Source organism: Cydia splendana, chromosome Z, assembly GCF_910591565.1.
Source record: "Cydia splendana chromosome Z, ilCydSple1.2, whole genome shotgun sequence".
Lineage (NCBI taxonomy): Eukaryota > Metazoa > Arthropoda > Insecta > Lepidoptera > Tortricidae > Cydia > Cydia splendana.
In genome coordinates, this window is record NC_085987.1 from 38,748,100 (window position 1) to 38,766,410 (window position 18,311).

At 36.0% G+C, this 18,311-nt stretch overlaps 1 protein-coding gene across 1 annotated transcript; it reads right to left on the reverse strand.

Moving 5' to 3' along the window:
* Window positions 1-277: 277 nt before the first annotated feature.
* Window positions 278-11,363, reverse strand: LOC134804048 (UDP-N-acetylglucosamine--peptide N-acetylglucosaminyltransferase 110 kDa subunit-like). Its single transcript, XM_063776928.1, has 7 exons — window positions 10,621-11,363; window positions 9,651-10,045; window positions 6,769-7,994; window positions 6,111-6,402; window positions 2,160-2,340; window positions 1,563-1,667; window positions 278-1,094 (listed from the first exon to the last, which is right to left on the reverse strand). The coding sequence occupies exons 1-7, from the start codon at window positions 10,734-10,736 to the stop codon at window positions 938-940; spliced, it is 2,472 nt and encodes an 823-aa protein (XP_063632998.1). The 5' UTR covers window positions 10,737-11,363; the 3' UTR covers window positions 278-937.
* Window positions 11,364-18,311: the final 6,948 nt, after the last annotated feature.

The following is an 18,311-nucleotide window of genomic DNA, read 5'->3' on the forward strand; positions in this document are numbered from 1 at the left end:
AACGTGTACCAAAAAGTCAATGAACCGTTTTTTTTATTGTTGAATGTTAACCGTTTATATGAACTTACATTTGGAGATCAATATCGAAAAAATCGCATATTACATGAATTATTTGTATAAATAAAGCGGTAATACTTATTGTAAGTAGGTAGGGGACTATTGGGCAGTCGGGGGGCTCGGGCACCTCCTTGTCAATCAGGACGATACAAGGGCGTGCCCGAGCCTCCCGACTGCCCAATGGTCCCCTATGTCCCCTACTCGACTATTATATTATAATATTACAATTTGAATCTGACAAAATTCTAGACCAATTTAAATTATCTTTCTTACATAAATATACCGATTTTAAATTTAAGATCACATGACAGGCTAGAAAATTACTGAACAATTACATGACTTAATAGTTATTTGTTTTACAAGGGGGCAAAGTTGTTGTTTAACCGCTCGTGCTAATATTGATACCCGAGTAAGCGAAAGATTCCAAAATTGAACCACGAGTGAAGCTAGTGGTTCGAAAAGTGGAATAATGAGCGTTGCGAGGGTTTCTAGGCACGAGGGTTAAACAAATTTTGTCACCGACTGAACACACAAAATATTACACCACACCAACGCGAGGAAAATATTTAGCTACTGTTAAATATATTCAAAATAAACAAAAAAATGATCTTTTTTAAATGAAACGTTCATTTAATACTATTTATCATTTCAAATTCAACATCTCAAAATTTGCATTCGATTACTTTGCCACACATGTGGATAAAACGCAACTTCCTCATTCGTTTCGAACAATCAAGAGAGCCTTTACCAGCTGGTGTGGTGAAAATACCTTTTTGTTATTAAAAAAGAAGTTACATAGCAAGGGCACAATTTACTGCCCAATTTTTAAGATATATTGAATTACCGTATTCCCGAAAGCTCGTAGCACTCGAAAAATGATTTATGTAAACGCTTTCATATGGATTGGTTCCTCGCCATTCTGATATTGCTTCCACATTTTATCATATAAAGACTCCAATCCGCGCGCGTAATGCTTACAGTCGAATAAAGTACTGCTGAAGCGAGACTCTGAGACTTTCGCGCGGACGTATCGTCGGCTGAAATAAGAGAGAAAAAATGTGATTAAACAGAATTTTAGTTGACAAGCTTGACTGTTGTCGTAATAATATTATTGTTCGGCAAATAAAAACCCTGTTTGACATACTAATCCTAAACTTACACATTATATCGCTAATCAAATCATAATAACAAAAGTATACCAAAAGAGTGAGAGACTTCAGCGATACCAATCCTGAGTTTTTGACTTCAGCTCGATAGAAAAAAAATCACGAACATAGGTTTCAAATGCATTATAAAAATTATAATAAATTATGCACAAAAGTTAAACACTTGAAATTTATTTCTAATAATGAGCAATATTATGCTTGAGGCTACTCAGCGATTACTTTTTTATTTTTAAAAACCCTAAACTTAATATTAAAAGCACATGATATCCGCGCTCCCGGACAGGCACTTCTATCTCGCTCACGGTTACGCTCCAATTTATTTTTATTAAATATACTTACTATTGGTTATTTAATCCTAATTTTACTGCAATGTTAACGTAATCCATCTTGCTGGTTGCAATCAGTTCTGGGCAGTTTAATGTTTTCAATTGCGATGCAGCCACTCTGGAAGAAAGATAAAAATGACATCGATTAAACAAACGATAAATATAAAGTTATTGTAGAAACATTTAAATAAAATTACGTACCAAGAAATAAAACTATTGAAACGGGTTATATATTTCAATAGTTTTATTTCATGAGGAACTATCACGGTAACCGAAGACAATATTACGTACCATGTTAAAAATACTGGAATGTCTGGAATAATGTAGTGACCCTTTAAAATTAAATTCTTCATAAATTAAATAGGTATATGAAGCCCCGCGAAGCTGTTCTTCATTGACTAGTAACCAGACTTTCCTCCTTCTTTACAAGATTTTTATTAATATGAACACTACAAGGCCGCTTGGTCTCCGGACGCAACATACGGAGTCAGGTTATGTCTATAGAAATCTTCCTGTCTTCACAAACAATGTGACGTTGCACGCAGAGACCACTGACCAGGGTCTGGGACAGATTTTGGTATACCTCAGGCTAACCGAACCAGATGCTTACCTTGACGCTAGGGTATCTCCGGGCATAGTGACTAGCGGAGTGCCAGCCCACAGCACGTCCATGGCCGTGGTATGCCCGTTGCACAGAGGCGTATCCAGACAAATATCCGCCACCTGCCCGCGGCGCACGTGCTCCTCTTTACATGCGATTTTAGTAAAAATAATTCTGCCTGGCTCTAAACCTGCAAAGCGTAATATATTTTTAACGCGACTGACGAAAGGAGATTTTAACACAATATTATATATCTTATTGTTAAACATCTCACATATGAGAGTGACATAGTTTTGCAAACAGTGGGTGTTAATAACAGAAACTAGTCAATCGGTTTATTTTTCTCAAGCAAATAGGGAATATTACGCAAGACTCTGCGTAGGGGGCGCCACTAGCACAAACAGTAAGCAAACCGCCGGGACTCCCTCTGGTCGCATAACAACTTTTGTCAGATTTTTAATTGTCATATCACTTTATGCATAACATTGTAAGTCATAAAAATCTTTAGTCAGAATTATTCTTGAGCACCACTGGGTTTTTGTCATAAATGAGTTATTACATATTTTTTATAGTCGAACGAGCGAGCGAAGCGAACGAAGTTCTTACATTCGACTTGGGACACGCGGCTGGCTACGGGCACGTCCCGGCATTTCGATGTTTTTAAGCTGAACTATCAGAGGATAGTTTGATACTCAAGAACTTAAGTAAATTTGTTCTAATTTAAATGCAATTGGGTAAACGTGTAGTTGAGGGCATTATATTTTAGTCATTAAATTATGAGCAGGCTCGATCAATGGGTTATTGAGCTAGAAGAGCTTAGAAGGCTAAAAAGCTATTTGTGAGGGGTCTTGCTATTCTGGTCATCTTTTTGCAAGAAAATATGGTCGAGTTTGGTATCAAATGAAAGTGCTCGGCTTGCACTTTTATAATATCGTTTTTAACTTTACCATTTTGAAATAATTAGCAAGATAAAAAATAAACATAATATGGGTATTTGACATTTGACAGGAAATATTTCGGCTTACCACAGATACAGTATCAGTTAAGGGCTCCACAGACCTTGTAATATATCCACGCGATTTTTGATCCATTGCTGCCTATAGTGGGACATAAAATAGTAGAAATAAAATAAAATGGAACTCTAAAATTTCCATACTATAGTCGGCCAAACAAGTTCGTCAGTAGAAAAAGGCGCGATATTCAAATATTCTATGGGACGATAACCCTTGGCGCCTACATTTATTAGCCGCATTTTTCTACTGATGGAAATGACTTGACAGACTATGTATTGTTGCCATGTGTAAGAATTTTACGTCAAAAATGTGACAGCTACGTAGAAAGTGGCGCCCTCATTTATTAACCGACTTCCAAATCTCAAAAGGAGGAGATTCGATTGTGATTTTTTTTTATCTTTATTACTCCATATCTCCGTCATTACTGGACCGAGTTTGAAAATTATTTTTTTGATTGTATGTATATGCATACAGATTGGTCCCGTTTTTGCAAAACCCAGTTTTGATGATGGGATCCGAGAGGAATGGAGGGAACTCCTCAAATCTTAAAGGCATACATATAGTGATTTATGTTTTATCAATAAATCAAGCATATACATTCAAAAAAGTGACATTTGATGAAGTGGAACTGCTGATGATGATCAGAGAACTCTTCAATGAAGCATATAGTTCACGTTCGGCGATTTGTCCTCTTCGTTATGTTTGTTAAGCAAGTTAAGTTTTTAAGCCACATTTTTGTCAAGCTCGAGTTCTGATGATGGGATCCACGAGGAATCGAGGGAACTCTTCAAATCTTAAAGGCATGCGTATAGAGATTTTTGTATTTTCATCAGAAAATCAAGCATTTTCATTAAAAAACTGTCGCATTTGATGAAGTGGAACTGCTGATGATGATCAGAACGGAACTTTTCAACGACGCATAGTTCACGTTTCGCGATTTGTCCTCTTCGTTATGTTTGTTAAGCAAGTTAAGTTTTTAAGCCACATTTTTGCCAAGCTCGAGGTCTGATGATGGTATCCATGAGGAATCGAGGGAAAACCTCAAATCTTAAAGGTATAGAGATTTGTGTATTTTCATCAGAAAATCAAGAATTTACATTAAAAACTGTCGCATTTGATGAAGATCTGCTGATGATGATCAGAACAGAACTCTTCAATGACTACACGTTTAGCGATTTCGAATTTCGATTTTGACGGAGCTGGCCCTGGAGCCAGACCTGACCCGGATCCGGGCTCTTATCTGGACCTGAACCTGGACCCGGACTTGGACCTGGACTTGGACCTGGACCAAGACCTAGACCTGGACCTGGTCCTGGACCCGGAACTGGACCCGGACCCGGACTCGGACTCGGACCTTGACCCGGAAAACCACTGATACCAAAGCTAAATAAACCACTATGATTACCTACCATAAAATGTAGGTATAAAGTATAATGATGCCAAACTTACTAGCCCCTCCCGCTCAAACCCCCGTACACCGCACCGCACGCGCCGTTAAGTGGGTTAGGTTAGGTTTGAACTGTGATCATCACAGAACCGAAAAAAAGTGGGTTAGGTTAGGTTAGAACTGCGAGCCTTACAGAAACGAAATGCTACTAGAAAAGTGGTTTTGGTTAGGTTCGAACTGCAATCCTCACAGAACCGAACTGCTATCAGAGAAGTGGGTTCGTGAGGCTAAAACTGCGACCCTTACAGGAACGAAATGCTACCTACTAGAAAAGTGGGTGGTTTTACCTCCTTTTCTACATAGTGCACCATCTATGTAATATAATCTTTCACCGGCCCCCATAGAAATCGGTTTTTTTCCTTGAAAATTATTTTCTACTATTTTATATCGAACTATACGAGTACGTAGGTGCAACAAAGTCAATCGCTATATATAATTTTTGGCAAACCGCGAGTTCTCAGTTCGGGGCGAACTACTAGTCATTAATTTAATTCGCATAAAATTGTAAGTCATCTGCTTGATATCCATAATTGTTTTTCGTTCGAAGTATTGCAATGCATAGTATTAGTTAATATAGACATAAAAAAATAAGTCATATTTTTAGTGGTCATAATAAGTTTTTTTCATAAATGTTACAAAGCATGAAAAATAAATATGTATGGTTGTGAGCAACCTATGACGCAAATATTACTTTAGTCATAATCATGACCACAGAAAGACCGTATAAAAGAGGAGATCCAAGGAGAGGAACCCGCTCCACTAGGAGAAACGGTTGTATAAAATAAACTAATCATAGATATAGATTTATTCAAATAGTAGGTAGGTTAGGTTCGTTAGGTTTCTTTAGATGCCCGAAGGGCAAACTACGCAGAAATAGGAGCGTGAGCGGGGCTCCGTCGAATTAAGTGTTTGAACGGAGATTAGGGCTATCAATAACTAAATATGCCTTAAACCATTATGGCTGAAAACTATTATGCTACAAATCGTTATACGTAAAAACATTATAAGTATCGATAAATATGCGTTTAGCTGGTATGACATTTGATTCATTATAATTAAAACCTATATGCACTAAAAATATATAACAACTGCTGAGTGTCATCAAATATTATGGCTAAAAATGTATGACACAATATAATATGACTTTTCATTTGTATGCGCAATGATGATTATGACACAAGTTGTTATGCGCATCAAAGATATGACTTAAACTTGTATGCAAACCAATATGGACCCCAAACCGCCTTATTAGGTGTCAATGTCATAATTTCGTAACAAATATTTTGTCAAAACTTGTCAATAAACTCCATAAATAAACTGTTTATCGTAAAGGCATCGTAAAGTTACTTACTCTATGGTTTACAGTTTGTGCTAGGGCTGCACTCTGGCGGCAGAACATTGCAGTAATACTCCCTATCGCTAATAGATTGCTTTAGTGTATGCAATTGTGTTCGTATTAATTACATTAACAAAATTGGTTTGTTCAATCATATTTTTTACCTAAATCTTCTGCAGCTTTTCGTATATTTGGTTCCCCGGCAGCAGGAAAACTTAAAAGCCAAAGAACACTTTTTGGTACTTCCTTTAATATTTGTACCCACATGCTCATAACCCCTGGATCGACCTTATACAATTGATTAAAGTTACAATACACAATTGCATCTTCTGGAAGACTGTACTGCATCCTCGATGTAAATATGACATTTTGTAGGATATCTTCACCAGATGCAACTTTTTTGTTGTTATTATTTATCGAAACTCCACTGTATATTGCCATATCGTTGATGAATACCTGCAAAATAAACTGCATTTCAATAAATTTATTAAAACTACGATTTTTTACTTTAAACAAAGTAACACATAAAATAAAATTTGACCCTGGTCGAGTAGTATGAAAATTCTGCGCATCAAAAGATAAGATGTTGATGCCTTCTCTAGTCAGTACTCCAGGATAATTAGGTATTCAATATCGTTGAAGATTATATAAGACGTTTCTCCAAGTGTCCTGTTATATTCCAATAAATATATGCCATTGTCCAATTGCAGTAAAAATATGGAGAGAAAGAGAATAACAAAATAGTGTTGGAAAATAGAATTTAAAATCTATTATTACCAATTTATTATAATTAACATATTCCACATTATCAATAGTACGCACCTTCGATTGATGAGAAGTATTTAAAACTTCAATAACCTTATTTGGAATGTATACTTCTCTCGTATGCACTTGAATGGGTGAATATTTCTCAAACTGAACAACTTCGTTCTCTTCCTTTACTAGAAGTGGTTCCATTAAGTTTTCGGGCGAATTGATTATTGCAACGGTACCTTCATATCTTTCATCGTCACCCTTAACTTTGAATTGATTTTTTAAATGAGGAAACATTTGCATATGGTCTCCGATAAAATAAGTTTGTGACATAAAAGCTAATTTTTCACTAAAATATTCGGCTGATGATATTGGAGATGATGTTTCGTCAGTAATTATGTAATCCATGTAATCCGCTCCACTGGTACCGGGGTATCCCAGCCACATCACTTGAACAGGTGCTGGTCTCAATGCAAATATTTCATTCCTCGCTCCCTTAGTATATCCGTTCATGTTGACCAATATATGAATCCCATCCTCATATATTTTCTTAGCCGCTATAACATTACATGTGACCGAAGATAAATCAACAAAATGTTCAGATTCTTCCTTAATCTTACTACGGAATGTGGTTCCATCATCTGGATTTAAAGCATAACAAAATATTTCGACCCGTGTGGAGTCGTGCAGTCCTGGTATCGATTGCATGAGATGTGACGTAGGGTGATTACCAAAATCACTACTCACATAACCGATTTTCAACCTCCCATGCAATGTTGTTGGGAAGTTAAATTTAATTTTTTCTAACATGTTTACTTTGTCAACATACAAGGTAGCATGTCGGGCAGCGATTTCTTTCCGGGTTTCGTTCGACAAAGGGTATAAAATGGAATGATGTGGGTGTACAGAAAGTAATTTTTCATTACTTAATTGATCTTCAACTATCGCTAAAATGTTCTGCATTCGTTCATTATAGCCATCCCAATTGCAAATGATTTGCAAACAATGTGCTAAATTGCAATAAGCATCAGGAAAGTTCGGTTTAAGTTTCAAGGCATTCTCATATGATTCAATTGCATTATTAATAATACCCAAATCTTTGTAAATACTCGCCAAGTTGCAATGCGCATCAGCAAAAGTAGGATTGATATCGATAGCTTTTCTGAAACAAGCAAGAGCGCCATTTATATCTTGCATTTCTCTTAATGTGTTACCCATGTTACTGTAAGCATCGGCAAATTTTGGCTGTATATTTATAGCTTGTTTATAGTGCGCTAATGCCTCTTTCAACCTCCCTGTAAGTAATACTTATAATTAGTCATATATTTGGCACAATTAAAAAAATACGTAGTTACTATAAAAAATATTGGTAATCACAGATATAATCTCTCCGTGACTAGCAGCCGTTTATAAATGTTAGCGTACGACACATTAAAAGTAATAAATTAAATATATCAGGCATTCGATTTTAGTAAGGTGGTGGTACAGTCACCTGCAATAGTATGATACACAACGAAGGTCGCAAAAATATCTGACACTATCTTATTTGTAGAGTCATAAGAGCGTGTCACATATTTTTGCGGCCTTCGAATAGTAACGTATTATTGCAGGTGACTGTACCTAGGTACGAGTACTGGTGCTATACGCGGTCCCAGTAGATGTCATCTTGAAATTTAAGTCATTGTCAATAGAGGTGACAGCAGGGTGACATCTATTGGGCATTAGCATGTCGAGCACTAGTACCACCACTTACAAGTAATTGCAAAAAAATATATGAGTCGCTTCTATATTTTAAAGCTTAAAATTATAATGGTTATAATTCTTATATACCTCATAGTATATTTTGAATCTTACGATCTACTACTAGTTTTTTTGTTGTAGGTATAGAAAAAACATATTTAAAAAAATATAAAAGACGGTCAATACTTAGTGAATACTTTTTGACCAAGGATGTACAGTCAGCAGCAGAAGTTGTTAAGCGGGCCAGGTATTCAAAATGATCTTGACGCGACTTTATTGTTAAGAGAATAAGAGCGTGTCAAGGAAATTTTGAACACCTCGCCCGTTTAGCAACTTCTGCTGCTGACTGTACCTATATGATATATTTTTTTATTTACATAAGATACTACCTATCACATACGTCCGTATTTAAGTATTTTTAAATAAGTATTATAACATAGACCATTGGACAAATTTTCCACATTTAACTTTGTTTTTAATAAATATTAACACCTTAAGTACCTATAAGAATTTAGCTAGGTATATTGGGTGGAACAGAACGAAGGACTTTTACGTAAACTGGGAATTATTCAGACTACGTACTTTATTTTTCACTTATTAATCACGTTAATATTTCTAACTGTTTTTGAGATACAGTTTGTTTAAACATTAGTGCGAAAATCTTTATGTTTCAACCCTAGCATTTAGATCGTATGAATGACATGACATGTGTCAATTGAAAATGTAAATAACTTTGTAGGGTTGTCACTGATATAAAAATATTTCATTTTAATGATTTTGTTTTACTTTTATATACGATTATAAGTAATAACTTGTAGATCACTTAGATAACACTATCCTTTCAGCTCAGTCTCTAGAAATGTTCCACCCTGTAGGTATAGTAGCGGCAAATAATGTATCTATTGTTTTTTCATATTTTTAAATCTTTTCTAGCGTGGACACCCTTGTGTTGGTGATAATGATATACAATAATTGATTGATTCATTTCAAGAATTTTCAAATGAAAACCTGCAATAACTAATTATTGCTATTACCTGCAATAACTAATTATTGCTAACAATATGATAGGTTATTTCCCGCTACTGTACAAAATACAGCTCAAATATATTGCTCATAAAAGACACTGATGTCTAAAGACACCAATGTGAAATAATATCATATTAACAATTCGCCATTATGTATTTGATAACCAAATAAACACTTTAACGAACCTTGTTGCTGTAAGAGGGACGCCAAATTGCTATGAGTGGCCGCAAAATTTGGAAACACTTCCAAAGCTCTTAAGTATAACTTAGTTGCCTCTTCAATTCTTCCTTGCTCCCTCTTAACATTGCCGAGATTGTTTAGAGTGTCAACATGAGAGGGACATAAACGTAAAGCCACGTTATAGCACTCTTCTGCCTCGAAGACATGCCCTTTCTCTTTGAGAGCATTAGCTAGATTACAGTAGGCATCTGGAAAGTTAGGCTGAAGTTCTATGGCGCGCTTATATGTGTCTATTGCGAGATCTATTAAGCCTTGTTTGTAGTACGAGCATGCAAGGTTGCCGTGAATTAAGCCATTGTTGGGAGTTAGCTTCAAAGATTGGAGATAGACTGCTACCGTTCTGAAAGCATACGGATAACATCTTATCGTTGGTTGTCATTTCGGAGTTAACTTCTTCGTCTAGAATTCAATCTGTACTTATATAAATAATTACGTATTTACTTATGTATTACTACAATTGAGTCGCTTAATTTCAAACTCGGGTAAATCCATCTGTCAGATTATGCGATATTGGTACTAAGCAAAAGTAATAGGGTAGAAATTTGTTGAGAGGGTCGAATGGATTTACCCGAGTTTGAAGTTAAGAGCTATGCAACATGTCTAAACTACAAGTAGGTAGTTTAATAAAAAAATAAGTGTTAAAAATTGCCGTTTCTTAATTAAGTAGGTAGGTATATTAAATTGGTAAATAAAATAGACTAATCAGAGTCAAGCAAGAAAACAATCTACAAGGTTTACAAAATTATTATAATGATCTAAAAAAAAATATTATAAATTGTAACTAAGTTGGTAACTGGATTTACTATAATGATTTGTAAATAATAATGAATAAATCTTAACCCCTTGAAGTACTTGCAGGTATGTGCTGTAAATTTAGAAACTGAAAATGTTTTGGCTAGTAATAGTGCCACTGACCTTTTGATTTTGTTTTTAAGCCACGTGATACAGCCATCGGAAAATTCCGCATTTTGGTCGAACCGCGGCGGAGCGATGTTGATGACCGTATACACGACGATGCATTGGTAGTCCATAACAGGGACATATCCTCCGACGGACAAGGCTGCACTGGCGGAGCACACGCTCCCGACTCCGAGTCAGGGCATGACGCGCCGTCGCCGCGACGCGTGCGCCGCTGCCAACTCCCGCGTCCGCGTCCACGCAAACCGCGGCCTTCGTTTACGTTAATAAACTCAAAATCAAAGGCATATCTCAAACGGTCTATTAAACAGGCGGACGAACCAAGCGATTACGCGCGCCATTGATTTGATGTGAGAGAATACCACATTAAAAAAGTAACTTTCGTGTTTCTTTACAAATTTCAATTTCATATTCAACATTAAAATTCACAGTCTTAAAATACTTATCGCTATAAATCGTTATAACAGGCCCATAATGTCCACATAACAATAGTCAGCTGTTCCCCGAGTCAGCTGTTAAGTCGTACGAGTTATATTGGTATTGTTTACGTTGCGGCATGGACCTGTCAAGACCGCGTTAAACTGTCGAAAAAGGAACTGCGATGAAGTAGAATGTAGTATCAAAAAACCGCGCGATAAAACTTTTTAAACAGCCATAACACGTCTAGGTGAGGTAGTAAAACGTGCATGTGGCATGCTTGTATCGATTTTGCGTGGAAGCGAGCGGCGTGGCGACGCGGTGGGCGCCGGGCGCGACTGCGGCGCCCGCCGCCGCGCGCTAGGCAGCGCGAGCCCATCGCGCCTGAATCTGCCGACCGCAAGACGCTCAGCTTCTGCTGATGGTACCCAAATTCTACAAAAGAACGTTCCTGTTTTGTTCTGCAAGCCCTAAAATAATGTGGGTCCTTGCTATATGTACATAACATGAACCTACCTACCTTACTCGTAGGTGCATTATTTAATTATTCTTTACGTTTTAATGATAATATATTTTTTGACAGTGTTAACTAATTTACAAATAAATAAATATTATAAAAGCAAAAGTCACATTTGTTTTCTAAGTGCCGCACTATAATCCGTGCTATAAAACTCTTCGACAAACCTATTCCAGGCTCTTGACAATGTCTTTGTTCACTTTGTGTCACATAATAGAGTTCTATGAAACGCACGCGGACATTTCCTGCCATTATTATGTTATGATATAATCTTGCCCCATCCCCCGGCAACCTAGTGACCTATTTAGGAACTTCCTGCTGTAATAATTAAATTATTACTTTAAATCTTCATTTAGCCCTGCATACTCGTAATAAGCATCCATGGGCGTGGGTGTTACCAACCTCATCTGATGTTGCGGAAATACCTATAGTTATAACTACGAAATTTTCTGTCTCAATCCTAAATATTTAAACTTTGTGTCTTAGTTTATCTTAATAGTTACTACCATATAAATACTACATTATATTTTATTATTAGCATGCAGCTGACTACGTAAGTGCGCTTAGACGTTAACTTAATTACTTTATCAGTAAGGGTGCGAAGTCTTTGTGTTTTATCTGGGGTATTGTGCAGGGGAATATAGGACGAGTTCGTGACACAGGCCGGGCTGCCGGGACCGGGACCCTTCCGGACAAAACCCATACATAGTCACATTTAATTGTTTCACAAGCGCCGGTCACTTCATCACTGTTCCGTAAAAAAATCCAATATTTTATTTAAAATCTCTTTCTTTATTGTGGAATATGACCCATTATGTTTCCGTTAATAATGCATATTTTTACTGATCATTATTTATTATAATACACGATGTAATTATATATTTAAAGAACGCATACAGTTATAAAATATTTTATTATACCGATAAATAAATACCTACTGGACAATCTTACGCACATTATTATCAACCGTGTCCCGAAGCATGCGCAGTAAGGCTTATGATAATGATCATGATCATAAGAGTATTAGGCGTAGCGTAGGGATGTGACGACTCCATCGCCCGCTGGTTTTCCCAATGCTTGAATTTCAGTCAAGGAAAGGTCAGGCAGGCGTGGTGAGCCGAGTCGTTACTCAGCTCACCACAAGCTGCCTTTCCTTACCTTGCCTTTCCCCACGTACGCGAGTGGTCCAAAGTCACCCAAAAGTTTTCCCTCCTCTGCCTTAGCCGGCCGTCAAGAGTGGAACCGCGAGAGCTGCGTTCTCGAGGGTAGATGTGGAAACAAGCGGCACGTTGGCTAATATGTCTAAAGTCCAGGCACACCTGTCTACCCTCAGCCCACACACTGGTGTTGCCGTTGAGCCATATTAGATGTCGCTTTTTGTAGTGGCCCATCCTGTGGGAGCGAGTCACCGTTTGCCGGAAATATAATTGCATATAGGTACCATTTTAGTAGGCAGGCGTCCAGTTTTAAATTCCATGTCCGAGTAAGTATTTAGTCCATTGCTTTCACCCAATAGCCTAGTTCATTTTAGATTCCAACAACTCTTAATAATCTTTACACCCTTGCGGCTGGCTGCTGCCTCTGCGTGCGTCCCATGACATAGGCAAGAACAGCTAGCATCTGCTTGGTGTACCTGAAATATATTTTCATTAAAGTGTCACTAGGAGTTGGCGTCGGCTCCGCGCTCGCCTTCAAATGTCCGGAATACCTGTTCTCCGATGGGTAAAGACATACAAAATAATGATAATCTCTTAAACGAGGTTAAGGCTAATTTATCCAAATAATCGTCATGCCATCAAAAATTTTCAATGTTATAAGCTAATTTTGCCGCTCTGTTAGCGATCTTTGCCGCTCACTTGCCAACTTTCAAGCGGTTTTGACAGATACGTAACTAGTTATAATTAAATTCAAGAAGCACTGCCAAGGACTATGGGTTTCATTTACACGGGCATGTGATTACTTCCGTACGCGTATAGATACTATACCTACACTATTGTGCGATTTATTAGCATATAATGTACCGCAACATGTTATTTGTGATTTATTATCTCGTAAGGTAGTGTAAGTAGGAGTGTAATTCCAATGTGCTGATGCAAATGTTTTATTTTTGCCAAGACTTATACGTATTTATTTACATCACAACTTCCGCTATTTAGTTGAACTTTATAATAAACTGCATTAATTTCTAAGTGATGCGTGGTAAACTGGCGTGGGTTATAAATAGCATCTCCAGCATGAGCAGTTAGGTATATTTTGTTAAAAATTAAATTATTTGATATTTTGGCAGCGTGCCTAAAACAGTTTCAATCTCCGAACCGAAATGAACCTCGGCCATCGGGTTTTGATCGTTCAGAAGACATTCAGTATGTTTTAGGTACGTATTCTTACCGACAATTAACATTATCAGTCGCTGGCGCGCTGCCAGGTGATTGAGTAACTATTACGCGGCTTCAAGTATTTCAATCTTCGCTTGATGCAACTCAACTCGATATTGGGATCCGTAATTCCGTAGGCGTAGTTAAATTTATTTATCTGTGGTAATTTATGTTATACAAATTAAAACTAAGTGATAAATGCAATAGCTATTACAATTCATCACTGATTTATTATCTATAAGCGTTTCTGGCCTCAATTTACTACAGTTGTTGAATTAAACACTAATTAGATCACAAATAAGTACCTATACTACAATTAGGCAACTAGTTTGTCGAGGGACTTGGATTTTCCGAAAATGGAAAACACTGAATTTATTTCCTTATTTTTTAACAGTCTTGTATGCTCAATGGGTGACAATAACTAAAAAAAAATATTTTCTAATATAAATTACCTGGGGCCTTGCCAAGATAACGGTTAAACACTACTTTTCAATGCTAGCAATGCTAGGACACCAAATAAAATAAGGCTGCATAATCAGAAATTAACTACGGAACCCTAAAAAGTCATAATAATTTTGGCTACCACAAGTTAGTTACCTAGTTAGTTTCCTTAAATGGCTAATGCTTTGCAACAAAATGCCAGAGAAATATTGAATGACCCTATATCCTTCTAGGAATATTTATATTAATGGATATTGGAAATAAATACTGCGATTAAGTAGTTTTCTCACTGTTTAATATTATATCATATATTATGTTATGCAAACAGTAGTCCTTGGTAAGTTTAAACATTAAGTTGAACAGCTGAATAAAATTTACAGATTTATAACATTTTAATCACTAAGTAGGTACACTTATTTTAATCACTATGTAAACATTATTAGAATATAAATATGTACCCAGACTGTATATTTGATATAACCAAATACTAAACGAGGCGTAGGTTTTAGTGCTAAAGACGATTCTGAAAGAAAATTTAGACTTAACCACTGGTAGCGTATTTTTTTGTTGTATTGCATTGAATCTATTGCGAACATCGTCGTCATCATTTTGTAGCAGTAGTGACGTCGCGACAGTAAATGAGCCATGATGGTCCAGTGGCACGCGGCCTCAACTTGTAAGTTGGAGGGCCGAGGTTCTATCCCTGGAATGTGCGAACTTTTTGTAGGTTTTTTCGTTTATGTTCAGCATTGGAATTTGTAATTTAAAATCACGTTTGCGGTCATGACGAGAAAAAGTTGAAACAACACTTGTGTACTTGCAACGGCGAGTCATGTAGACATTCTTCCTCCACTGGCGCAGTGATTTGAGGTCGTTAATTATAGAAATAATTTGGAATATGGATGGACATATCCCACCAGTGGAAGTGAAAGTATATTTTGTTTTTGTTTTGTGACTGCCGTCTCAATTACACTCTCAATCCTAGGTTTATTTAATTAGTCGTTGACGTTATTTACTCTTTCTAGTAGCGAGAAATAATGTAAATTGTATTTTGTTACAGCGTATGGTCATGCCCTTTTGGTGTACGGCTATGAAAAGTAAAATCGAACGACTGAGCTAGCGTTTACTTAGGCAGTGGTTCGGCTGAGTACCTCGTCGACCACTAGACGGAAACTCACCTGGCGTCCAACACTTAGAATAATTAGTTGATTAAGTAGGATTAGTTATCGTAATAAATAAACATAGTTTAAAATTTGTGACCTTTATTCTTCGTATACCCTTATCGACCCATAACAATGTAAATAAATATACATATAAATAAATAAACTAGAATTGCTCGTTTAAAGGTATTAAATAGATAGATAGATTAGATTAGATAGATAGAGTACCTATATTTAAGTTTGATTTCAGATCCTGTTAGGTATATAATTTTTCTCAAACATGCAATGAAATATTGATGTTATGTTCCTTATAATAGGCTGCGAAGTATGACGTTTCAGGTGCGGCTAGGACAAAAGGTCGTTAATGGAATTTCATACACATCTTGCAGGCCTAGGCCGGCAAAGACCTCTTTTTTAATTTTCATTTCACAGATATTTGTGACACTGCATCGTGGCATTCATCCATTAAAAAAAATTAGAGGCAGTATTTGCTTTATGGTTCGTAATGACACTCTGCCACTACGCCTATAAAAAAAAAACAAAAAACAATGTTTGCTCTAATTTGCAGTTTTATTTGTATAAAATCAACATGAACTTAATAAATAATACATTCTATCATTTTATAATTTTAAATTATAAATTTAACTACACAAATAAAAACATTTAAAATATTTCATCTAAACGTTAGCGGTAAAAAGGTCTACTCAAACACGCGTAGTTATATTTTTTAAATTGTTATGGAGGTAAAGTTGAAAAATATTCATTCTGTTTTATTGGATTTATGGTGCGTTGTTGATTTTTTAACTTTAATATGAGTTCCGACGAAATAATGAAATTAATATTAATTGTAATCGTAGGCGTTGGAATTGGCAGCGTAAGCAGAATTGATTTTAATAACTTGCTGCCTCTGCCGCCAAGTCAAAGACGAAGTATGTATATGGTTGCTTATGGCAATTTTATTATTTGAGCAACTAAGAAAAATGGCTTACAGTTTATTAGAAACAGTTTTGTGGCATATTTAAAATGGATGTAACTACAAATTCGTCAACACTGTGGAAATTATACTTATTTACTCCGTGCATAAAGCAACGATGTATGTGAAACATGATATCAACATGAAAGACTATGTAAACTTATGTGACGAAAACGACAGTCAGACGGATACAAGGCGAAAAAATCAAAGATACATGAAAATATACGGGTAGTAAAAATACACGACTCGTGTAAAACATACGCGTGATAATGATATAGGTACGTGTTGGTTATATTTTGGGTGTAGTTTACTTTTAGTTTTTTCTATAAATAAAACTTGGGTAAAACTATTTTATTTATTTCATTGCATGTTTGAGAAAAGCACTATACATACCTCGGCGGGGAATGGGGTTGCCCGCGCTCAGACATATCCGGCCTCGCTTCGCTCGGCCGTCTATATGTCTTCGGCCGGTAACCCCTTTCGTCCCGGCCTCTGTAGTAATGTACTATTTTCACCTCTTTTAACAATTCTAATTTTTTTGTTATCACCCGTAATGATCCCGGAAAAGAGTAAAAAAAAGAAACGGCGCCATTTTTATTTTCGTTTAGCTTTTTTTCTTAATAAATATAAATTATCATATTATTACGCTTGTAACAGCGATTATGTTTATAAATACGCTTCACAAAAGTTTGTTAAACTTAAGTAATTATCCCGAAAAAAGTAAACAAAACAGAAACACCGCCATTTGATATTTACTTAGCTTAGTTCTTACTAAATATAAATTATCATATACAATTACGCTTGTAACAGCGATTATGTTTATATTTACGGTTCACATATAAGTTTGATAAAATTAAGTAATGATTCCGGAAATGAGTAACATTCGAGAAACGGCGCCAATTTGGTATTAATTAGCTTTTGTTTTTAATAAATATAAATTATCATATAATTACGCTTGTATCAGCGATTATGTTTACATTTACGATTTACAAAAGTTTGTTAAATTAAGTAATGATCCCGGAAAAGAGTAAAAGAAGAGAAAAGGTGCCATTTTGATTTTCGATTAGCTTTTGTTCTTATTAAATATAAATTATCATATAATTACGCTTGTAACAGCGATTATGTTCATATTTACGATTAACAAAAGTTTCGTAAAATTAAGTAATTAATGCTCCCGGAAAAGAGTATGTTGGAATAGAGTGTTTCATTATCTATGTTGCATTCCAAACGTCAAGTCAAGCCCAATACTGAATCAATTCAATTTGATATCGGAGATTATTTTATTTATTCTTATTTCTTTGTCCGTGTAAATAATATATTTGTGTGAAGTGGTTCAATTTAATCTCATAACGCAGATGAGAAATGGAGATGGCGCAATACTGAATCAATTCAATTTGATATCGGAGATTATTTTATTTATTCTTATTTCTTTGTCCGTGTAAATAATATATTTGTGTGAAGTGGTTCAATTTAATCTCATAACGCAGATGAGAAATGGAGATGGCGCCACCATTGTTGCGAACTCCTTTGTAATCAAAGTCAGATATATAAATTTGTATTTTTTTATGATTCTTGACAATATGTCACTCTAAAATAAATGGCTAAACGTTTCGTGCATATTTTCTTTCGGGCTATATTTTCTCTTATTTCCTTCATCTGGCGACCGTTAAACATTATGGAAAAGTTATTAATAGAGAGAAGTATAGCCAGGAGGCTATTCACAACCGCAAAAAACGATACTGAGGCTAAATTAGAGTCGACCAACATCGACGAAATCACCGCGGCCTTTAACAAGCTCCAGCTTC